The sequence below is a fragment of the Desmodus rotundus genome, chromosome 9, assembly GCF_022682495.2.
Source record: "Desmodus rotundus isolate HL8 chromosome 9, HLdesRot8A.1, whole genome shotgun sequence".
Taxonomy (NCBI): Eukaryota; Metazoa; Chordata; class Mammalia; order Chiroptera; family Phyllostomidae; genus Desmodus; species Desmodus rotundus.
The window spans coordinates 74,087,198-74,112,387 of record NC_071395.1 but is presented as its reverse complement, the minus strand read 5'-3'; the positions used below and the strand labels follow the sequence as shown (position 1 = coordinate 74,112,387).

The 25,190-nt window shown below is 43.5% G+C and overlaps 1 protein-coding gene across 3 annotated transcripts in view; it reads left to right on the top strand.

Annotated features, from left to right (window-relative positions):
* Nucleotides 1-18,862: 18,862 nt before the first annotated feature.
* The window catches only part of SLC13A5 (solute carrier family 13 member 5), a 28,136-nt gene continuing 21,808 nt past the window's right edge, over nt 18,863-25,190 (top strand). For 2 of the 3 annotated variants that reach the window (XM_053911671.2, XM_053911673.2), the window contains exons 1-3: nt 19,105-19,548; nt 23,875-24,003; nt 24,284-24,420. In XM_053911671.2, the coding sequence (XP_053767646.1) occupies nt 19,105-19,548; nt 23,875-24,003; nt 24,284-24,420 (710 nt within the window). Of the gene's footprint in view, nt 18,939-19,104; nt 19,549-23,874; nt 24,004-24,283; nt 24,421-25,190 lie in introns of those variants that run through there. The other variant, XM_053911672.2, reaches the window with a different exon arrangement.

Here is a 25,190-nt window from a genome sequence, read left to right as displayed (position 1 = left end):
TGTAAGTATGGTATAGCTCACCTTATTTTCCATTTTATTTTGTGTGTTAATTAGTTTATTTAACAACCAAATGGCTTGTATACACCTAGCTCAGGGACCACGATCACAAATAAAATAAGGTCTTTGCTCTTAGAGAACTCATAGACTAGAGAAGTGAAGCTGGCCTGGAAAGAAATGAATGTAGTTGAACTTGATAAATACCAAGATATACTCTCACCATATGAGTGTGTGCTTGTGTGTGTGTGTGCACACTGGGATGAGGGGGTGAGGGTGGGGTGGGACACAGACTGAAGGTTGGGTATGTGGGAGTGGAAGAGCACGTCTCACTTGGGTGTGTACACACACCGGTGTAGCAAGCAATGGGAGGGGCGGCACTCTGCTTCTGTCCTTTAAGAGAGTGCTTAGCACATTAACATTTAATGTCATTGCTCACATGGCTGAAGTGAGGTCTGCCACATTGTTGTCATTTGTTTTGTACGTCTCCTGTTTTTGTCCCTCTCACCTCCTTTCTTGCCTCCTTTGGATTGTTTGAATATTTTTTAGAATTCTGTTCTAATTCATCCCTAGCTTTTCAGCTATATCTCTTTGCATTACTTTTAAGTCCCCCTAGAGGTGACTGTGGTAGGCTGAAAACTGACCCTCTACGATGTCTAAATTCTAATCCCTGGAACCTGTGAGCATGGTTTTATATGCCAAGACTTTGCATGTGATTAAATTAGGGATCTTGCGATGGGGAGATTATCCTAGGTCCTGGTGGGCTCTAAATGGAATCACAAGTTTCCCTCAAAGAAGGAGGCACAGGGAGATTTGACTACAAGACAGAAGAGAAGAGGCACTGTGATGACAAAGCGGGGAGATTTGATGATGCTCTGCTGCCGGCTTTGAAGGTGGACAAAGGGGCCATGCATGGTCCAAGGAACGCAGCTCTAGAAGCTGGACAGACAAGGAGACACAGACTCTCCCCCAGAGCGTCCCCGGGGATCTCAGCCCCACCCACAGCGTGGTTCCTGCCTGCTGAAACTGACTTGGGACTCCAAATCCAATTACAATTTATATCCTTAATTTTTCCTGGACTAATGCAAGCATCTTTGTTTCTGAAAATGTTGGCTGCTCTCCAAAGTACCTGGCGAGAAGTCTATGGTTTCCCTCTATGTAATTTGACATTTTTCCTGAGCTGCTGTCTAGATTTTCTCTTTCTCTTCGGCTTTCAGCAATTTGATAATGATTTGATTAGGTACAGTTTTCTTCATATTTATCCTGCTTGGGCTTTGCTGAGTTTCTTATATCTTTAAATTTATGCCCTTTGCCAAATTTTGGACAAATTTCAGTCATTTTTTGCAAGTATTTTTCTGCTCTATTATTTCTATCTCTTTCTACAACCCTGATTAAATGTACCTTAGACATTTGATATTTCCCCACAGGTCTCTGAGATTCTGTTGTTTTTTAAAAGAGTTTTTTTCTCTGTTCTTCAGATTGGATAATTTCTTTTTAAAATTTTAATCTTTATTTATTTATTTTTATCCACACTCAAGGGCATGCTTATTGACTTTAGAGAGAGGGAAAAGGAGGGAGAAAGACAGAGAGAGAAACATCAATCGGCCACCTCTCGTACGGACCCTGACCAGGGACTGAACCCACAACCCAGGCACACGGCCTGACTGGGAATTGAACCTCTGACTCTCCAGTTTATGGGACAATGCTCCAATCAACTGAGCCACACCAGCCAGGGCCAGGCTGGATACTTTCTATTGACTAGTTTTAAGTTCACCGACTCTTTCCTCTGTCATCATCTGTCTGCTGTTAATATTTAATTTCAGGTATTATATTTTTCAGTTTTAGAATTTCTACTTGATTTGTTTTTATAGTTTTTATCTGCTGGGATTTCCTATCCGTTCATTAGCAGCACTTTTATTTATGTCAACGAGTGTGGTTACTGTAACTGTTTTAAAATCTTTTTCTACTAATTACATTATATGCGGCATTTTGGCGTAGGCCTCTGCCGATTGTATTTTCTTTTTTAGAATTGGTCCCATGTATCTGTTTCTATGGGATTGAATCTAGTACACAACTGTTGTAGAGGCTCTGGGTTCTATGATAGTCCACTGAGAAGCATCGAGTTGTTATTTTTTAAGCAGGCAATTAACTGGCTGGAGACATTTCATTGTCCTAATAATTTAAATATTTATTTAAATATTTAAATACTGTATTGAGAAGATATAGGGAAGGAAAGGAGAAAGGGGTGGGTCCAGTGTAGTAGGGTTTCTGCGAGCGGGATGATACTTCTTTTTTTACAGGAAGTCAATGAAGAGCTTCTAAAGTTGAGAAGTTACAAAATAGTTTAATTATCTTATTTAGAAATATGGTGAGAAAGTGCTAGAAGTAGTGTCACAAGTGTGTGCCTCTGGGGAATGGGAAGAGGCAGGGTAGACAGAGATTCATTTGTTGTTGTTAAAATAATTGGTTCAGTGCTGTTGAACATCTGGCTTTAGTTTGTTATGGGGGCCACCTCGGCCTCTAGTGCCACAGGGGTCTGGGAGAGCAGAAGAGACGCCAGGCCGACACAATGACAACCACTAATGGCCAGATTAGAAATGCCATTGAGAGAATGAACTCTGCCATCTTTTGTTCTGGGGAGACTTCCATGCAGGGATTCCGATGGGGAAAGCAAGCAGGTAATGCTGATCAGACCACACAGGCCTATTTCACCTTGACAGCAGCCCGCTGGTGGGAAGAAACACCAAGTGTCCAGAGTAATTAAGAAATCCTGGGGCAAGAGGTTGGGAGAACACTCGCATTTATATACAAGCCAAAGCTCCAGCTCTCCGTCTCCTTCCTCCACCCACCCTTCCAGGGTCGTCTGAACCATCCCAGTGCAGATGAAAAGTACTGCACGTCTCAATTTCAGATTAGGTCTGTATAGTCAGCTTTTGGAATTGTAATACGGGAAGTCATTTTAGTGTGCTCAGAAACCTCCCCTCTCTTCTGCTTGCACAATTCCATTCTGTTGCAATTCTTTCTTGATTGTTTTTTTTACAATCATGTTCAGGGCACTGTCCCTTTTTGGTTGAAATTAAACAAAACTAGATTATTTACTTACTCACATCTTGTAAACGACAGCTGGGGCTTCGCGGATAGCTTCTCTGCTGTCCTTGTTTTTGTTTTTTGTTGTTTTGTTTGCTTTTTGGCTAACATTTTAAAGCAAAGACCTGACTTGCCAGGTTTCATTTTTTCATATTTCTATTTTAAATAAAATTTGACCTTTCTATAAACTTTAAGTATATTTTAAACCAATCTCCTCACTTATATTGTACAAATAAAACATTGTTATGAATATTTTAAATTATCAAAAAGAATACCTGTTTACTCACTATTCGGCTTAAGAAAGAAAACGTCAGAAATAGCAGTTGAAAAGTCATGTGCACCCCAGTTCTGTTCCCTAGCCTCCCCACATATTGAATATAACTGCTCTCCTAAATTTGGGGTGTTTTATTCCCTTGCATCACTTTTAAACATTTACTGTATATTTATGGACCCATAAACAATATATAACATCGTTTTTACATATTGTTAAACGTCTTATAAATGGAGTTAAATGTATTGTATGTGTGACGTGTGAATTTCTACAGTTGACTTACGCCCACACAGCCTTATGTTTTTGAGATTTACCCACATTCAGACATGTAGCTCTAGTTTATTTAGTCGAGTTGCCGAAAGGGGTCTAATGATATGACTATGCTTCAAGTTGCCAACCTATTCACCTGTAAATTAGATTTATGATTTTCCACTTTATCATCATTAGAAACAATATCATAATAAAAAGTCTTCAAAAGGACTGAGATTCATATGCTCAGAAAGATTTTTAAAAGATACTTTCTGAAACAAGAAGAAAATGACTATAAAAAGACTAAGAACAAAAAAGAAGGCATTCTTAAAGGAAATAAAAAAAAACTCAACAAAAATCTTGCAACGTAGAGGTGAGAAAACTCCTCCCAAATAAAGCAAAAAAAAAGACAGAAAGGAAATGTAGATGAGAAATTATAAGGAAATTGGACTGTCAGTTTAGGAGATCCAACATCCAAATAATTGGAGTTCCAGGGAGAGAATAGAGAAAATAGAGAGGAAGAAATAGCCAAAGAAATAATTTAATAAAAATTTTCAGAACTAAAGAATATCAGTTTGCTGAGATTTCCACGTGCTCAGCCCAAGAAAAAGCAAGATCCTAATAAAATAGCATTTAATGTGAAATTTCAGAACACTAGGAAGAGAAGTTCCTGTGAATTCCCAGAGAGGACAAAAAATCCAGCAGATGTCCTTAAAAAATCAAGAGCAAGACTAGATTTAGACATTTTGAATAGCAACACAACCCTGGCTGGTGTGGCTCAGTGGGTTGGGCATCTCCCTGCAAGGCCAAGGGTTGCCAGTTCAACTCCCGGTCAAGGCACATGCCTCGATTATTAAACAGTGACACTGAAAGTTAAAAAGCAAGAGAAAAATGCTTTAAAATTTATAAGGGAATTTTATATTCAGCCAAAGTGTTAAGGATGGGTGTAGAATGAAGACATTTTGGATACCTTTGCTGGGTTGAATTTCTTTAGCACATTGGTGGATGTTTATCTGTGAGCTAAGCTTGTACCTTCCCTTTGTGAGCTGCCCTTGCCAGGGTATGGTGTTGAGGTTGTGTCAACCTCATAAAATAAGAGTGTATTTTCTTATTTTCAGGAGCAATGTGTATGAAATTGGGCTTATCTGCTCATTGAACTTTTGCATCTCTTTGAAAATGTTCACAATAAGGTGACAGGAAAATAATCAGGGCAAAGGGGAAAATCTGAATCCTCACTCAGCTCAAACAATCTGTGGTTTCAGGCTTGCAGCCACTCAAGGCCATTGCTACTATTTCATGACACAAACTTTGGACCCAGCAGCAGTGTGGAAAAGAGGTTAAGGTTCACACTTTAATTCAGACATCATTTATATACACAGTGATCGAAAGATGCTTGCCTAACTTAGAAACACACAGTACAGCTTCTTTAGGCCCCGCCCTCACCCCCAGTGGCTTTTGGACAGGTCTAAGTTTTCAGTAAGGGGGGAATATCAACTATTCTCACGTTGTCTGAAATCTTTTCCCTTTATCTTACACCGTGAGCCTCACCTAAGCTCTTCTAGCATTAAATGTATGCAGGCCCTTTAAAAGTGTTATAAACATTTATTTTGCAATATTTAAAGTATTTTTAAAAGTATAAAGAATAACATGAGAAACATCGCTGTATCCATCCCCAGGTAGACAGTAAAACTTTGGTACAGTCGAAACCCCTCCTTTCATCACCAGCCGCCCCATCAGCCTGAACCGGGGCTACAACTCGGCGCTCGGCTCACACTGGCATTCTTTATGGCTTCACTACTTCTGTCTGTGTCCCCAAGCAAAATGTGGTGTTATAGTGCATGTTTTAAATTTTAGACACGTTATCATGCTCTGAGTATTCTTCTGTAACTTGTTTTTTCAACAAATATTATAATCTTTCATCACGTATTTTTAAATTTTCTTCATACTGTATATACCTCTAATTCCTTCATTTTTTCCTGATATGTAAATATTTGGCTTGAAAATACCCCAATTTATTTATTCATTCTCCTGTTATTAGATGTTTCCTTTTTTTTTTTGCTTTTGCAAACACTATTACCATAACTTTCTTTTGTATGTCTCCTGTACATATGTGCAAAAGAAGGTTTTCTGGTCTTTGAACTTTTTGGCTTATATATTTCCTAGATAATTTTGGAAAAATTATGTATCCCTTTGTACATGTTTAAATTGACATCTAAAATTTTTATCGTAATTTTAAATATTAATTTGAACTATGTGAATCTGTTATTTGTTGGTTGAAAATGGTTGCATATCAATGATTCATATGGTTCAAACTAATAGCTGCAAAGAATGTCATTATTATAAATACCATTTAAAGATAAAACTGTCACTTCACTTTTCAAGATGTATCCAATAGAATCTAAATAGCATGGTAACTAGATACTTGCTATTATCCACTTTAAAAATATTCAGATAAACTCTTCCTTGATAGACCAAAACTTTATACAGTTATTTTTTCCACGTATCTTATATTTCCATTCTCTTTGGCTCATAAAACCTCTTGTAACGTATTTTTCATTTGAAGTCTTCTATTGTTCTTTCAATCATATTTTTCTTTAGTAAAAATACCGTATGTGTGTAAATTGAAATACTCATGTTTTAAAGTTTCTCACGATAGTAAGACACTAAGTGTTAAATTCCCTCTGCTCTGGGTCATGACAACAACTACTAGCGTGCATTTGACCAAACAACACACGTAACTTACATTTTGATAGTTAGCATATGTAAAAAGTGAGATTTGATCGGAAAGGCAGCACAGTAAGTTGATGGGGCTTTTCTGTTATCAATTAGCCAAGGATGAATGGTACTTATTTATTGGGTAACGCAGGATTCAGTGTGGACTCTACTCTTATTTTCTGCTACAGATGTGAGCCCTGAACAAGTTTGCCTTTTAAAGAATGCAATTTCTATTCTATGAACTTTTCCCAAGTCACATCGAATCCATCAAAAGTCATGCAATGCTCTGTCATAGAACATCATTTGTGACGTTGCATCGGTTGACAGCTTGACTGGGTTCTCACTCAACTTCGTTGACAGCAGAAATTTTCAAATCACCTGACTCAGAAAAGCATTTGTAGCTAAAACATTTTGGGTTATTTTCTTGCTCATCTTTCATGAAGTACATCAAAAAGTCTATTAGGATTTTCAAATGATAATTAAATATCTCTTTCATGTAGAGGTATCATTTAAAACCCAATATATTCAGAAAGATTTGGGGAAACGAAAATATTGTTAATTTCAATGCATCTTACAAATGTAATACATCCTATAGAACAAAAAATCATTTTTCTAATATCATGCATTTTATTTATATTTGTGTCAAGACATTGGATGTACTAATTTAGCTCAGTTGGCTTGTGGGAAACATCCTCTATATAACCTGAATGGCAAATTGGTCTTTAAAATTATTGTAAATTAAATTTATCGAGATAATATTGGTACATGGACCCCATGTTCATTGCACTGTAACCGAAAGCAGGTCCAGCTGCCTGCCACCACGAAAGCCAATACTTGGGAGGCAGGTGCTGATGTAAAGGAAAGTGGTTTATTTTCAGGTGCTGGCCACCTGGAGGATGTGGGACTCACATCTCAAAGCCCATCTTCTGGGAAGGTGAGGGATTCATGTCGCCAAGCCCATCTCCTCCTCTCAGTGGAGGCAGAGGCTTTTATGAGGAGGGGGAGGGGAACAGAACAAAGAGATCAAGGGAGGGGGTTGAGAAGTCCTCTACGTGCAGACCAGCCCAGTCCATTCCGATAAGGCCCAATGTGGGTCATCCTGCTTTGTCATCCTGGCTTCACGTCACCCTAGCTCCATGGTTGAAGGTCAGCAAATCTCCTGGAGCTGGGATGCTGGAAGATTGGAGTTTGTATCCTTTGAAGCTAGTTCCTAGAATTCTTACACAAACATGCTGTTCATCTACCCGCTACATATTAGGCAGAGTCAGCACTTACAGAAACAATGTCAAAAGAATCATGGGGGAGGTTACAATTTCCCACTGTTAAAAATCCTCACTCCATTATTCTTTTGCTTCTGTGGAAGTTAGATAGTTGTAGCCAATACTTTCACAAAACTAGAAAAATTCAGGATACAGTCTAGTTCATAGGTGAAAAGTAAAATTGCACAAACAATTGAATTAGAGCTTAGTTTCCATAACTGTGTATAATAGAGTCTGTTGAAACACAACTTTTCTTCCCCTAAAATTACCCTAATTTTATCACTGAGCCAAATCAAGACCCATTCATTTACTGCATTAAATCCAATTTTAATTGGGCTGATTATTTTCATAAACACTACAGTAATAACAACTGATCATATAGGTTTTCTTAAATCTGCTTTGCTGGATGCGATAAGTAATTTTCAGAGTGAACTTCAGTCAGCCCCTCAGGGCCAGGAAGTGAGACCACACAGCTGCCATCAGGATTTGCCAGCCATACCTATAGGTTTGGGTGAACAACTCAAGTTCTCAAGGTTCCGAAAATGTCCTGAGGCTTTTCCTTGCCATCTCTCAGGAAAACAACCTTCTCTTCTTACCTGGAAAGACCGCCATGAACCATGTGAATAAGCAAGGTACCGGCCATTTCTCTAAGGGGCTCTTACTGGCTCCAAAGTCAATCTTTATTTCTTAAGGCTTTTGGCTGACGTCCAGGTCTAAGCATCTCTCTTTCAGACATGACATTCCAGACAACATCTTGGTTAATGAAACCACAATTGGAAGTTGGAAGAAATCAGAGTTTTATTGGATTCATGCAAACAAATATGTTGCCGTGAGAATAATAGTACTCATTAAGAGTTTTTAAATTCTGGAGAGATCAAGCAGGGAGAAAAACGTAAATGCTCCAATGTTGTTACAATTTACCAAATTGCTTTAAGAAAACAAGCAAGTTTTTAAAAATCAGCAGTATTTTGAACAAAGTCACAAGAACAAAAATTATCTCCAGTTCATTCGGTCCCATAACCAATTCTTTTTTTCCTAATTATTTGCCAGTATTTCTAGAAGCCCAGTCATCCCCCAGAGCTCCACAAATCCCATCTGTTTCAAAGGTACGACCTGAAAATTTATTCCCAGGAACTCAGGTTTTAGACTAAGTCAGACTATGGAGCACTTTTTGCATACGAGCAGAGCATAACAACGACTGTCTCTAAATGACAAAAAATACTTAAAATGACATGGCTATAGGTCATATTACAATGCACTTGACAAAGCAATGTGCTTCTTTTGAACAACATTTAAAAATAACAACCAGACTTACAAATAAAAGTGTATCAGACCAAGAAATCAATTAATTTGCTCCCTACTGTCAGTTGTACCGGGGATTTCTGTTGGAAAATAACAATTGGTTTTTGCAAAAGTCAAAGAGAGCTTTTAGCTTTTTCTTTTGTCATTCACTCTGCTTTACTATCTGTGCTTTTACGTTCTTATTTCTTTTCATTCCATTTCTATTTTTCCTTTTTGGAGAATTTCTCCTCCAAAGTCCTTCCCTCACAGTAATATGTATATCTCCTTCCTTTATCCTTTCTCACCTTTTTTCACTTCCTCAATTCCTTCTTTTTTTATTGTTTCTTCCCTCTACACAATCCTTCTGCAACTTGCACAGACCCCATTTGACTTACACAGACCCTCTTAATTTGCCCTTGTAACTCATCCAGAAATAAGCAGCTTTAGAACAGCATGCTTTCAATTCAATTTTCTTCAAAATATATTGCTGTACCCTTGGCTGGTGTGGCTCAGTGTGTTGAGTGCCAGCCTGCAAACTGAGAGGTCACTGGTTCAATTCCCAGTCAGGACACATGCCTGGGTTGCGAGCCAGGTCTCAATTAGGGAGTGTGCAAGAGGCAGCCGATCTCTCGCACTTATATGTTTCCCTCCATTTCTTTTTCCCTCCCTTCCCTTCTCTCTAAAAATAAATAAATAAAATCTTTATATGTATGTGTATATATATATATACACACATACATATAAATATAAATATAAATATATAAATATATATATATATACACATGGCCATAATTGACAACTTGTAATACCAAACCAATATATTATTCCCAACCTAATTAGATTTTTCAATTTTTAGTGACAACTAAAAGTAATTAACATTCTTTTAGGTTGACAAATTTATGAATCCATTTTATAACTTTCAGAAACAGTCTCCCCCACTCCCATTGGTAAATACATTCACATTTTTAAGAGACATAATAGAGATAACATGAAGTTTTTCATAAACCCAGGCAGAAACAAACATATTTTATGTTAATAACTTGAAAAGTCATCATTTTAACTTAAATTGTCTATTTGGATTCTTGGTGATTACTGAATTCTTTTTTTAAAGATTTTATTTATTTATTTTTAGAGAGAGGGGAAAGAAGGGAGAGAGACAGGGAGAGAAACGTGATGTGTGAGGGAAAGAGTGATCGATTGCCTCTCTCACCCACAGCATTTACAGAGACAACGTCAAAAGAATGGTGGGTGGGTTACAATTTCCCACCGTTACAATTTTCCACTGTTACAGCATCATCATTCACAGTAGCCAAGACATGGAAACCACCTATGTGTCCTTTGATGGGTGAAGGGATAAAGATGTGGTATAGATTTTCACAATGGAATACACTCAGCCATAAAAAGATAAAGTACTACCATTTGCGACAACATGGATGAATTTTGAGAGTATCATGCAAAGTGAAATGAGTCAGATGTATGATTTCACTCATATGTGGGATATACAACAAGAAGCAACAAATAAGCGAAGTCAGTCTTTATTGTCAAATTAATCATCCAAATCAGATTTAAAAATCAGTCTGATTTCAATTTTCCAGTTTGAATAGCTATGTTAATTTGCAATTCCTGTAACAACCATATCACTTCTAAATTTGTGTAACTCAGGTACCAGAGCTCATATAACTCACATAAGTTGATCCTGTGTCTGCATACATGACTTTTAAAAGATATTAGTTATAATTCCCTGGACTTATGTTTATCATGTGTGGTAATGTTAGATAGGACAAGGGTATCAAGGTCTGGGAAGTTCTAAATGTTATTTCTTGCTAAATGTTAAAATGTAGCATAATATTTTGTAGATGCAGCTGTAAACAGGATGAGCTGACAGGAACTCAGCCCCAAGAAAGTAGCCAACTGCAAAGAAGAAATCAACATGAAATTGACCAAATAGTGTATATAAGCAATAGCTAAGCCTCCCTTTGGGGAGACAGAACTCTGGATGTGAGTCCCCTGTGTCCTTTACTTGCTGCGAGTACATAAAACTACCTTGTGACAACCATGTGTTGTTTTTTGAATAGAGCACCGCAAGTGGCAAACCCCTTGGGTTTGGTAACAATAGGTCATATTGTTTACGTACAGTTACTAATTCCTTCCCCACCTTTGCAATACTTCCCGTAGACAGAGTACATTTCCCCACCCCATTGACTTTGGACTTGGCCGTGGGACTTGCTTTGGCAATAGAAAGTGAGAGATGTGAAGTAGGCTGTATCTGAGCAGGTTTAGAGGTGCTGCGAGGTCCTACCAGCCCTCTTGCTCCGGCTCAACGCAGGAGAACGGCAGTGACTGAGGGTGTTTACTGCCCCAGTCTGGGTCGTGGAATGAGAAAGCACGTGAAACAGATCCACTATCCTGAACAAGGAGAGTTTGGAGCTGCCACAGTGTACCCGCAGCCAGGAGCAGAGTTGCAAAACCGCAGACTCCCAGTGGACTAGCAGCTGGGAGTAAATATTTGTTGTAGCAAGCCTAACCTAGTGAAAGGCTGACCAATGCTCTCTTTGAATAGCAACACCCAATACTCTGAGCAAATCAGGCCCTGACTCTTTAGCAGCCAAAGCTTATTTACAAATAAAATAGTGTTCCCAAGTTAAAGTGTGGAAACAAGTGACGCCAGTCGTGTGACCAGTTGTTGGAGCAGACCGTTCCACGGAAATGCTTGCGTATCCTGCCCAAACACACAAAGTCTAGGAAATCCATTCTCAGCTGCACTCTGAGGCATTCCTATGCATGCCAAAATTTCATCAGTCATACCGTTTTCTTTGCTATAATATCAGCCGTAAAATATGAACTGGGAGCAACTGGACTCATCAGTCCAAAGCATATGTTTATTTATGTGAATTTTAAAATGATTTTTAAACTCTAGCATAGTCTGATTTATAAGGGGTTGCAAAAATAGTACAGGGAATTCCCGTATACCAGCTCCCCAGATTACTCCGAAGCAGCATTCCACATAACCACAGAGCATTCGTAAAGACTGAAGTTGACATAGGTTCAACACCACAAGTCAACTACAGACTTCATTTGGATTTAATGATTTTTACCTGCATGGGGTGTGTGTGTGTGTGTGTGTGTGTGTAACTCTATGAAATGTTATCACATGTATGTATTAGTGTATCCATCACCACAGTCAGGGTATAAAGCTGCTCAATCACGTTTATATTTATATTCACATCCTCTCCCGACTCCCAACCTTGGCAACCACCAATCTGTTCGGCCCCTCTCTGATTTTTTCACTTGCAAAATGTTATGGAAACGAAGTAATACCAAAGTAACCTTTTGAGGTTGGGTTTATTTTTCCATTCAACACAATGCCCTTGAGATCCAGCCAAGTAGGTTCTTTTTACTGCTGAGTAGTATTCCACTGTCTGTTTACCTACTCGCCTGTTGAAGGACATGTGAGCTTTACATGCGAGTTTCATATGGAAAGTAATACAATGATTAATACATAATAATATGGGAATAAATTCTGTTTCATGTACTCACAACTGTAAACCTACTTTAAAAAAAAATCTTCCCCTGAGAATATGTTTAGAGAGGAAGGGGGAGAAAGAGAAAGAGAGAGAGAGGGTGGGGGGACATCGATAAGAGAGAGAAACATCTATCGGTTGCCTCCAACTGAGCCATTCGGGTCAGACTTGTAAACCTCCTTTTGCTCCACCTTGTACAAACTGATGCAGCCACTACAGAGGTTTTTCAAAATATTAAAAGTAGAACTATCATATGATTCAGCAATTTTACCTCTGGGCATTTATCTGAAGAAAATGAAAACACTAATTTGAAAAGATACGGGCACCCTAGGTTCACTGCAGCATTATTTACAACAGCCAAAGTAGGGAAGCAGCCTAAGTGTCCATCAGTGGTGAGCAGATGAACAAAATGTACCACTTGTGACGGTTGGACCTTGAGGGTGTTATGCTCAGTGAAATAACTCAGAAGAAGATGAGTACCATATGATCTTGTAACTGAAAGCAGGTCCACTGCCTGCCGCTACGAAAGCCAATACTTGAGAGGCAGGAGCTGATGTAAAGGAAAGTGGTTTATTTTCAGGTGACAGCCACCTGGGAGATGGGGACTCACGTCTCCAAGCCCATCTCCACCTCTCAGTGGAGGCAGAGGTTGTTAGGGAGAGGGGACCAACACAAAGAGGTCAAGGGAGGGGTTGGAAAGTTCTCTACGTGCAGACCAGCACCGTCTGTTTGGACAAGGCAAGGGATGGTCCGGTGTGGGTCATCCTGGCGTAGTCATGCTGAATTCACGTCCTCCTGACTCCATGGTTGAAGGTCAGCAAATCTCCTGGAGCTGGGATGCTTGAAGGCCAGAGTCCTTATCTTTGAAGTTAGTTCCTAGGATTCTTACACAAACAGGCGCTGTTCATCTACAAGCCACATATTAGGCAGGGTCAGCATTTACAGAAACAATGTCAAAAGAATCGTGGGGTGGGTTACAGCTCCCCACTATTGCAATTACTTACTGTTACAGTCTCACTTATATATGGAATTTAAAAAAAGAGAGAGAACCATAGAATAGATTAGTGTTTGCTAGAGGCGGGGGTGGGAGGGTGGACAAAATGGGGGTCAAAAGTTACACACTTCCAATTATAACATAAATAAATCAAGGGGACGTAATATACAGCATGGTGATTATTGTAAATAATGCTGAATTGTGTATTTGAAGGTTGCGAAGATCTTGTAAGTTCTCATCACAAGAAAAAAATTTTTGTAACTATGTATAGTGATGGATAACTAGACTTATTGTGCTGATTATTTTTTGATATATACAAATATAGAATCACTGTACTGTGTGCCTGAAACTAATATAATGTTATATGCAATTTTATCTCAGTAAAAAATAATGGGTATGTTTTTTAGAAGCTGTTTTGTAAATTGATGCTTTTGCATAATCCATGGTTTTGTAAATCAATGACTTTGCTAGAGAGATGGCATATCAAACTCTGCACAGCATCAGAATTTAAAGTTTTGCTTTAAACTCCAATTTGGTTGTACTGGAATTTTGTGGGGTTGAAAACTTTTCTATATTTGTATCATGTCTGGAGTCTTGTTGAAAAACAACATCTGCCACCTTACTGTGTTCAAGAGAACTCTCGTCTATTTTCCTCAACACCCTCATTTTCTATTCATTAGAAATGCATCGGTAGACTGGCAAACTTTCAAAAATATCAGTTGTACACAATGCCAATTAATTTGGACCAGAAAACAACAGCTGCATATTGAAACAGGTCAAATTGATAAAACATACTTAATTTAAATATCTTACACCAAAAGTAGATTTTTACTACCTCAGTTTCAAGGTGAAAATTCCATTAAATTATTCACATGAGGATGAGAATTGCATCACACAATTACACACTACATACTACATACTCAATGACATATCATCATTATAACTAAGTATTCTAAAATAATTACGATTTTATGTATGTCCCTATTTTTAGTTAGGGAATTATTTATGTTTAAGTTCAAGAACTCCATTTTACTGTTTGGATTCATATTGTGAGAAATATTATTTTTAAAACCTGAGAAATAAAATGTAGAACACATCCTGATGATTGGTTACTAAAAGCAGCCACATTAAGATAATATGATTGCCACCTAATTAATCCACTTTATGATAAATTAATCAATATGAGATATAAATTGACATGCTCTCTTTCATTGCTCCGTTTGTTATCATGCTATACAATATGTGCCTAAAATTGTGATAAAATATGTGATAAAAGCAGAGCATCTCTTTGGTAAACAAATTTACATGCATAAATTGAACTCTAATTTCACCTTTTGGGAATAATTAAATGATTCATGATTTTAAAAAGCAGAGTAACTTTATTAATTCATTACATATTCTGATCAAACTTTTCTTATGTGTTTAACATACTTAGTGAAAGGAAAACATTTCTACTGCTAAACACCATTTGGTCCAGCAGCTGCCAGGAGGCATAGACTAGTCCAATACACAATCTCTTTCGTGGATCAAGTTTCCACCTAAGCGTGGGTCTATTTTTAGGATATTTACTGTAACTGTGAATCTTGAATTCTGGTAGGTAATTTCCCTCCACTTTTCCAGGAATGTCTTAACTATTCTTGGCTCCTTGAAAAAGTTTGAATTTTAGATTTATCTTGTCAAATAAAAATTATCTGGGAACTTTAATTGGAATTGAAAAGAATCTGTAAATTTGAGAGGAATGAAAATCATTACGATGTTTAGCCTCCCCACCCACAAACTTGGTATAATCTCTCCTCGTATTCAGCTTTTGTTACTTTGTTGTCCTTTAGTCTCTGGTGTTCCTGACTTATCTTGGGATTATTTTCCTCAACAAATTTAATACTTTCTTATTCATTGGTGATTTTAACTAGCTTCCACTGCCTGACAAACTTTTACTTAGCCTTGAAGTCTCCGTTGCAACGCCGCCTCCTGGGTGACGGCTTCCCCTGTGGCTCCTGACATCCAGGGTGTTTTGCATATAATTGCAAAACGAGACATTTGCTGATGGCTGACGACATGCCAGAGTATTGCGTTAAGCACTCTCTGAGCATTAACTCATATAATCTACAAATAAACCTCTTGAAATCAAATTTGGTGTTATTATCTCCACTAATGAAAAAATAAGCCCAGAGAAGGCAACTTCGCTAAGGCACACAGCCAGGGTGGGATAGGGCCGGGGTGTGGTCCAGGCAGTCGGGGTCCAGAGCCCGTGCTCTGACGTGGGACACGCCCTTTCCAGCAGTTGTGTTATTGTCCTGAAGCGGTTTACAGGCATCCACTCGCACACCCCAGAGAGAAAGCTTTGAGTGCGCACACTGGAGCAGCACCGCAAAAGGCGCTGGTTGAACATACGGTGTTAAATAAAAGAGACATTGAATAAAAATCACACTCTAAATGTATACGTACAAAGAGTGCCAAGTGCTCTGGGATGGGGGTGGGGGAGGGAAATCTAGGGTTAGATGAGAGAATCATAAGGGGGGAAGGGCATGAGGCAGGCAGATGCAGGGAGCGTCTGGGGGAATGTGTGTTCTTGGGTGGAGGTTCCGGGAAGAGAGAGTCATGAACTTGACTTAGGTAGGATATGCTGAGTTTTAGGGCCTGAGGCCTAGCCAGGTTAAAAGAAAAGGAAGAAGGACACAGATCACATGATCATATCAATAGATGCTGAAAAAGCATTTGATAAAATTCAGCACCCGTATTGATAAAAATACTCAGCAGAGTGGGATATATGATAATAATAAAGGCCATATATGAGAGACCTACAGCCACCATCATACTCAACAAGCAAAAGCTAAAAGCTTTCCCCTTAAGATAAGGAACAAGACAAGGGTGTCCGCTTTCACCACTCTTATTCAACATAGCACTGGAAGTTCTAGCCACAGCAATCAGGCAAGATAAAGAAATAAAAGGCATCCAAATTGGAAAGATGAAAGTCAGGCCGTCTATTTGCAGACAATATGATAGTGTGCATGGAAAACCCTATAGTCTCTGGGTACAAAAAAACTACTCACCCTGATAAGTGAATTTGGCAAAATAGCGGGATACAAAGTCAATATTCAGAAATCAATGGCATTTCTGTACACCAACAATGACATATCAGAATGAGAAATTAGGAAAAAAATCCCATTTACTATAGCAACAAGAATAATGAAGTGCCTAGGAATAACTTAACAAAGGAGAAGACTTATATTCAGAAAACTGAAGAACACTGAAGAAAGAAATTAAGGAAGATACAAATAAATGGAAGCATATACTGTGTTCATGGATTGGAAGAATTAAAATCATTAAAATGTCCATACTACCCAAAGCAATCTACAGATTCAACACAATTCCTGTTAAAATATCAATGGCATATTTCACAGATCTAGAACAAATATTTCAAAAAATTATACAGAACCAAAAAAGACCCCGAATAGCCACAACGATCTTGAGAAAGAAGAACAAAGTGGGAGGATCATAGTACCTGGTATCAAACTATACTACAAGGCCACTGTAGTCAAAACAGTCTGGTACTGGCATAAGAACAAACACATAGATCAATGGAACTGAATGGAGAGCCCAGAAATAAACCCAAGTCTCTATGGTCAATTAATATTTGACAAAGGGGCACGAGCCTACAATGGAGTAAAAATAGCCTCTTCAATAAATGATGTTGGGAGAACTGGTCTGGTACATGCAAAAAAATGAAACCAGACCACCAGCTTACACCATACACAAAAATAAACTCAAGATGGATAAAAGAGTTAAATTTAAGTCATAACACCATAAAAATCCCAGAGGAAAACATAGGCAGTAAAATTTCAGATATCCCACAAAGCAGTATTTTTGCCAGTATATTTCCTAGGGCAAGGGAAATAAAGGAAAAAATAAACAAATGGGACTATATCATATTACACAGCTTCTGCAGGGCCAAGGAAGCCATCATCAAAATGAAAAGGGAACCCACTGTATGTGAGAGCATATTTGCCAATGATACCTTGGACAAGGGTTTGATCTCCAAAATATAGAAAGAGCTCATCTGACTCAACACCAGGAAGACAAACAATGCAATTAAAACATGGGCAGAGGACCTGAATAGACACTTCTCCAAGATGGACATACAGACGGCCCCTAGGCATATGAAAAAACGTTCAACATCACTAGCCATCAGAGAGATGCATATTAAAACCACAATGACATATCACCTCACACAGGTCAGAAAAGCCATCATTAATAAACCAACAAACAACAAGTTCTGGTGTGAATGTGGAGAAAAGGGAACCCTAGTTCTGTCGTTTGACCTAGCGATTCCACTGCTGGGAATATGCCCTAGGAATCCCAAAACACCAATTCAAAAGATCGTAAGTACCCCAATGTTCATAGCAGTGCTATTTACAATAGCCAAGTGCTGGAAACAGCCTAAGTGCCCATCAGTAAATGAATGGATCAAAAAACTGTGGTACATTTACACGATAGCATGCTACACAGCAGAAAGAAGAACTCCTACCTTTTGCGACAGCATGGATGGAGCTGGAGACTATTATGCTAAGTGAAATAAGCCAGTCGGTGAAACACGAATACCATATAATCTCACCTATAAGAGGAACCTAATGAACAAAATAAAGTACCAAGCAAAATAGAACCAGAAGCATGGAAACATGGAACAGACTGACAGTGACCAGAGCGGAGGAGGAAGGGGAATAAGGGTAGAAAGAGAGGGAAAGGACTAGTCAAAGAACACGCACAAATAACCCATGGACGAGGACAACATGGGGACTGACTGTGGGGGGCGGCTGGGCGGAGGAGGGCAAAGGGGAAAAAATGGGACAACTGTAATAGAATAACAATAAATTTTTTTTTTTAAAGAATGGAGATAATGGAGTTCTGGGGCTCCCGCATCATGGCCGGGTTGAAGATAGGGTGGTAATTAGGAAGGAGCAAGCTGCGGTTAAACTTCTTCCCAAAAGAAAGCTGCAGAATGAGAAGACAGGCAGGCAGAGGAGGAGAAAGAAGGAAAGAAGAAAGTGATAGACGGAGGGGGCAGTGTCCGCATCCTCGTATTTCCAGCACCCAAAGCGGGGCTTAGCACAGAATAGGTGCGCAGTACTTGTTGGCAGGTGGCCAAATGAATGAATGGCCCTTTCAGCGTAGCCTCGGTTAAGTCCCTTCCTTGCAGGACCCGTTTCCCTCAGTAAAATGGCAGTAGCAGCCTTGCTCAGGAGGGTGGCGGCGGTTGCTGGGGCTCACTCCGCCCCCAAGGGGAGCACCCCCTATTCTGACGCCCACCAAAGTCGTTGCTCCTGTCGGCTGGCGGGCGGGCGCAGGGGTGCTGAACGCGCTCAGCCTGAGCCGGACCGCAGCTTTGCCTCCTCTGCGATCGCTGAAGAGCGCCGGGACGCGCTGAGCAGAGGGCTCGCGCGCCCGCGGAGGTCCCGTTGCCCAGAGAAACACGGACGCTTCGGGGAGGCCAGGGAGACGCGGAAAAGGGAGGCCTGTTGTGTGGAGGCTAGGGACACGGTCGGCACCTCTGCTAGAGGCACCTTCGAGAGGTGGGTGCGAAGGACGGAAGTAATAGGTGAAAAGGAGCGAGAAACTGGGAAGACTTAGATCTGAGAGACCCCAGGGCATGCGGAGACTTTCACCTGGGACCCCTGCAGGGCGCAGGAAGGGTAGGAGAGGACGGACAAGGGGGTGCCACACGCCGAAGCTGGAAGAATGAATGACAGATCACATCCCGCCGGGCAGCCCAGGGGCGCGCCTCTGTCCAGGGCAGCATTGGAAAGACTTGGAGAGTGCCGGGGCCCCGGCCGCTCCTGGAGGGCGGGTCCGAAGCGCTGCAGTCCGCAGGAGCCTCCAGCCGCCGCGGGGTGGCAGAGTTGGGGGCAGGCGAGCCCCACCGACCCCGCGGGGTGGCCCCGCCCCCGGCCTTGCGGAGGCCCCACCGTGGGGGGCGGAGTTGCCTCCCCCCTCTTCCCCGGGGACTGTGGCCCCTTCTTAAGCCCGCGGAGCCTCTGGCTGCCCCTCACAAGCCTCTCCCGCCCATCTCCCTCCAGCACGATGGCTTCGGCACTGAGCTATGTCTACAGGTTCAAGTCCTTCGTGATCTTGTTCGTCACCCCGATACTGCTGCTGCCACTCATCATTCTGATGCCCGCCAAGGTCAGTTGCATCTCCCGGCACTCCCGCAGACTCCAAGCACCGGGTCCCAGCAACGGGCTCCGAACCCCGGGGCACTGAGGTGGAGCGCATGGATTTCTGGGTGGGCACAGCGTCCTCGGGGACTCGCGAACTCGGGAGCTACTGGTGCCAGATGGGAGGTGTCCTGTAAAGAATTCCAAGGGGCACGGAAACTCCGGGGAACAGCAACCTGGGGGTTCACAGATCCCAGGACACAAGAACAGTTCCCACAAGCACAGAAACCTAGACGGTAGCACAGATCTTGGCTCCGCAGCCCACCCATAGGCTCAGCCGGGAGCAGAATCTCCCCAGAGTGCATAACCTCAACCCTTCCCCACCCCCACCCCCCATTCCAACGGTGCTGATAGGGAGCCTGGGCGCTTGGCCTTCCTTCTCTCTCCTCTTCCCTTAGCGAATGGGGTCTTCCCAGCTCCAAGGTGGTTTCCCAGGTCAGTCAGGGACCTAAGTGGACCCTGACTACTGCCTTCGCCACTGTCTGGCTCTCTTTGAGCCTCAGTTGCCCTATTTATGATACACGTTTCTTTCCAACTCTGAACCCTTAGAGGTCACAGCTGAGTCAAAATCCTTGTCCCCGCTGAAAGGAAGGTCAGAGTTGGTCCGCTTTGCTCACTGCCTGCTGTTGCTGTGGCAGGAGGCGGACATGTTCCCAGAGCTCACGCCTTGGGTGGCACGACCCAGGGTTGCAGGGAAGCTGCGTCCCATGCCTTGGCCTCCTACCGCTCCTGGGGGGGAGGCAGAGAATGAATGGCCTTGGCCGCAGGGTGAGGGCGGTGCTGGGAGCCCTGGCCCAGGCTGCACTGGGCTGTGCGAAGCCTGTTTGGCAGAGGCCCGAGCCCTTTGAAACCTTTTGTGGCTGCTGGCTGCTCCTTCCTCATTCCCTCTTTCAGCCCTTTCACTCTCAGCCCAGACAGGAAACCCCCAGCTGCCAGTCCCTCCCAGGCAGGTTTGGGAAACAGAGTTCTTTAGGGGATACTCTGGGGGCAGTCCTGGACGACTGAGGGTGAAGTGGGGTATCTATCAGAAAGCCAACTCTACAAGAGAACCACTTCCTCCATCCACCGTTCTTTGTGATTTTAGAGAAGCCCCTTCGTTTTCTGGGCCTTGGTGTTCTTGTCTGTGCAGTGGGGCAAGGTGGCTTGGTTCTGACATTTAAAGGCTTTGGGTGCCCAGAGGGATTCTGCCGGTTCCTAGGATGGAGGAGGTGGAGGCTGAGAGCAACCCATGAGTGGGCTGAGCACTGGCCAGGATAAGCCAGGACAGCAGATCCAACTGCGATGACCCTTCAGTTGCCATACCAACTGTGAGGGGCCACATTTCCTCTGTAGAAAGAGATTTGGGGCTGTTACTGTCCGTGGGAGGGAGTCAGGCAGGAGAGCTGTGATTTTGGTTCTGCTGGCGGGGAGTGATATTCCCTGGAATAATTACCCAGCTTGGCTGAGTGTGACTGAGACCCCTCTTCCACCCTGCTACACACACACACACACACACACACACACACACACACCCCACATCCCTGAGCTGGACCCCCCAACTCAGAGTATGCCCAATTGTCATGAACTGGCCTTGGGGGTGAGGATCAGCTCGGGAAGACGAGACAACTGTAAGAGTCCTTCCCAAGGCTGCTTCCAAGTGCTGTCCCTCCCGGCGGGACAGGTGACTGGGAGCCTGGGCTTCTGCCCTGGTGTTTTCTCCCCTTGTGCCTGTGTTTAGTCACCACTGAAGAGCTCCCTGCCCCTACCCTCCACGGCCATCCCTTGTGCAAGGGAACCCCAAGGTACTGCAGTGGAACAGAGCGGCTGGGGAGCCAGTGAGAACTTGGCAGCCTGGGGCGCACTGTCCAAGTGGGGAGGTGACTCTGAAGGCACGCCACCCTCCGGCCCAAGCCAGCCTCTCTGCTGCGGCCTTCCTTCTTCCCTTCCTCTTCTCCACCTCGCCTCCTGCCTGGCCTCGCCTCTGCTCCCCTCTCTCTGCCCTCTCACTGGGTCCTTAAAAAAAAAGTAAAAAATAGCTTTTTAATAAAATCAATGATATGTTTATTATAAACATATTGATTTTATTAAAATTGCAAAAAATCTTATTTTTAAGGTCTATAAGGTATACAGTAAACATGAAAATACCCTCAAAACCCATAACTTACTAATATTTTGATAGCCACTTTCCAGAAATCAATTAATCTCTTCTTTTTCTCTCTCTGTCTCTATACACACACACACAGAATGTTCTCTTATCTACATTTTTTTCATTAAGCAACATGTCATGGGCAGCCTTACTTGTTAATAATTATACATGGTTTTATTTATTTGTGCTCTTACTGTGTATTTATTGAGCCCCACTGCGCTACGCACTGTGCTGGGTGCTGATTTTTCAATCCACCGCTCACTTTGATCTCGGCTTTAAGTGCTCTTCCAGCCACATTCCAGCTGCGGGGACCTGTTCCGAACTCACCCACAGGGAGCTGGGCTCCTCTCTGCAGGGAGAGTCCGTCTCATTCTGTGTGGGGGCCACCCCCTGCTCTGTCTGGTCTGGCATCGCCCTTCCCAGCTGCCTTCTCCGCTGACACTGGGGGAATGTTCTAGTCCAGGAGACTCAGCCCTGTCTCTGGGGTGGGGCATCTCTTGGGCCTCTTGAGAGTGGGGTGGAGGTGAGGAGCCAGTTAGCTCCATGTGTTTTCTGTTGGTTATATTTGGTGCCTCCAGGAACTATGCTGTGGAAATTGGTGAAAGGTGCAGATACGTTTAGATAATAAAAATCAACTGAGCACTTTCTGTTGCCATACGTTAAAAATGGCTACTCTTAACTCCTCAATGTACAGGTGAGGATGTGAAACAGGCAGGGAGAGGGGCCAGGGTTGGGAGCCAGATGGGTCTTTCATCAATGATGTTGATCAACTGCTGAGAGCTAGACAAGGGCAGAGGGGAGACGTGATCAGGTCTTCCTGGGGTCTCCCTGGGTTGCTCCCTGCACTGCCATCCTGCTTGGAGTCCGATGGCTTCAGTCAGCGTTGCTACCTGCAGCCTCCTGAGCAGGGGCATCTGGCAGAGCCTGGGGACATTTTTGTTGTCACACCTGGAGAGAGTGTTCTTGGCATCTAGTGGGGTGGAGGCCAAGGACACTGCCAAACATCCTACAGTGCACAGGACACCCCGCCCCTCAACAAAGAACCATCCAGCCAAAAATGTCCATAGTGGAAAGGCTGAGAAACCCTGCATTAGACAGGAGGGAGGTGTCCTGAGGTTCTCATGGGATGCCAAAGAAAGATATATTTTCTGACTGACAACACAATCCAGACAAAGAATTTCCAAGTCTTCATGCACTGCCTCGTGCCTCGGCTGCGTGCTCTCCGGGGTGATGACAAACAGTGATGGTGTACAGGCCCCTTTCCAGCAGTGTAGTTGTAGCTCGTGCTGTGCTGGTCCCTTCCTCTAACAGACCTTTGCTGAGCATCTCCTGGGTGTCAGGCCTGTGCTGGTGCTGAGGACAGAGTGAATCCACCAATGCTGCTTCTGCCCTCAGGGTGCTCACTGTTGGGAGGTGCAGGTGGGGAGGGCAGACAGTTGAGGAAACCAACAATGGCAACCCCCTGCAGGAATTGCTGCGGCTGGGGGAGGAGACACAGAGACTGGGGCGCAGACCCAGACTGTCGGGAAGGGGTGAGGAAGACGCACCTAAGGAGACACATTAAAGCGAGTGAACACTTTCTCTGCCATGGGGCTGGGGTGTGTGAGAGAAGGGGGCTCAGAAACCTCCAGTACACTGGAGTAGCTGGAACTCGGGGGTGCGAGTGGGCAGGGAGACGGTGCTGGAAGGGTCTGCAGGACCTGCTCCGTCGCAGAGGGTCTCCTAAGTCATGCTAAGGCTTTTGGGTTTTGTCCTGAAGGCAAGAGAAGGCCTTTAAAAGGGGTGATATGATCAGATTTGCAGAAGAGAAAGAGGGCGCGCAGCGTGGAGTGGTACGAGTAGAAAGGTCCTGTAGAAGAGAGTTGCAGCCACCCAGGCAGGAGGAAATGTGGCCCCAAAAAAGGCAGTGACCGTGGGGTGAAGGTATGAGGAGGAAGAGGCGGGAGAATAACGGACTGAAAGCTACAGGTCTTGGTGGCTGATACTACCGGCTGGGTTGGGACGGGGTGGGGAGAGGGCAGAGTCTGGTGGGTAATGATGGTTGTCATAAAGGTGCTGACGAAACATTAAACCACTGAGGGAGGCGGGTGTTGTCCCCCACGTTTCACTAGGAGGGGGTGAGGCCGAGGGCGGCAGCAGCATGCCACGGCCTCAGGGCTGTCTCTTCAGTTCGTCAGGTGTGCCTACGTCATCATCCTCATGGCCATTTACTGGTGCACAGAAGTCATCCCTCTGGCGGTCACCGCCCTCATGCCTGTCCTGCTTTTCCCACTCCTCAAGATTCTGGACTCCAGGCAGGTGAGCAGATGCAGGGAATCCTGGTGGCCTTCTGCTTTTCCCACTGGCTCCTCTTGAAGGTGCTCTCTGAGCTGCCCAGGCCCCGGAGGACCAGAGAAGCCCACTGCGGATTCTTTTTGGCATGGAGACGTACCACTTGACCCCTCATCCCACTCCCAACTGTCCCTGGAGTCAGCATCTGGCCTGCCCGCCTGTCTCTGGGGTCTTGGGTGGCCCTAGGCCCAAATAGTGTGTGGCCAGGAGGCAACCCTGATGGGGACTCCATGCCACCACCTTCCAGGTGTGTGTCCAGTACATGAAGGACACTAATATGCTGTTCCTGGGTGGCCTCATCGTGGCTGTGGCCGTGGAGCGCTGGAACCTGCACAAGAGGATCGCCCTGCGCACACTCCTCTGGATGGGGGCCAAGCCTGCACAGTAATTACGCCTTCTCTTCCTCGCCGCGGGCTCCCTGTGGGCTCCAGGGCTGGGGAGGAGCTGCAGCACCGACCAGATCACCCACAGGCAGGGCTGCCCATGGGCTTACCTGGGCCGGGAAGCAGGTGGACTCCTGGGTGGGACACATGACAAATGGACAATCTTAGCTGGGGACGCCAGATGCATGGGCAATGGTGGGGCCTGTGGTGAGCAGCAGTGGGTACGGGTTCTCTGAATCCAGAGGAGACTGGCCAGCAAGGGTCCCTGCATGTTCAGAGGACTTTTTGGAGGAAGGGCTGTGGGGTTCCACACGGATCAAGGTGGGTGGAGGCTGGATCAAGCCATGCCTGATAGGGGAATTCGTGGGGAAAGCAGGCCAGGGGTGGCTCAACCACCCCTCTCAGGAGGAAGCAGAAAGGTCATCCTTCCATAGCTGGTACATCTCTTCCCTCTGTAGAGAGAAGCTTCTTACCTCATTTTCCCTCACACCACTTAGAACCTCAGCTTCTCCCCCTCCCCAAGATCTCCCCCCACCAATCACAGGCAATTTCTAACCATCCCATGGAGTTGATGTAATCAGAATCATCTGGCTACGTGGAGCATCTACACGGCCTTAGGCAGGATGCTGGGAGCTCATTTATCCCCTCATTTAACTCTCACCACAGCTCTGAGAGCTGGGCGTCATTCTTACTACCCACGTTCTATAGAGGAGGAATTTGAGACAGAGAGGGGATAAATGATTGGCTGCCTGATGAGGCCTTGCCCCCCCC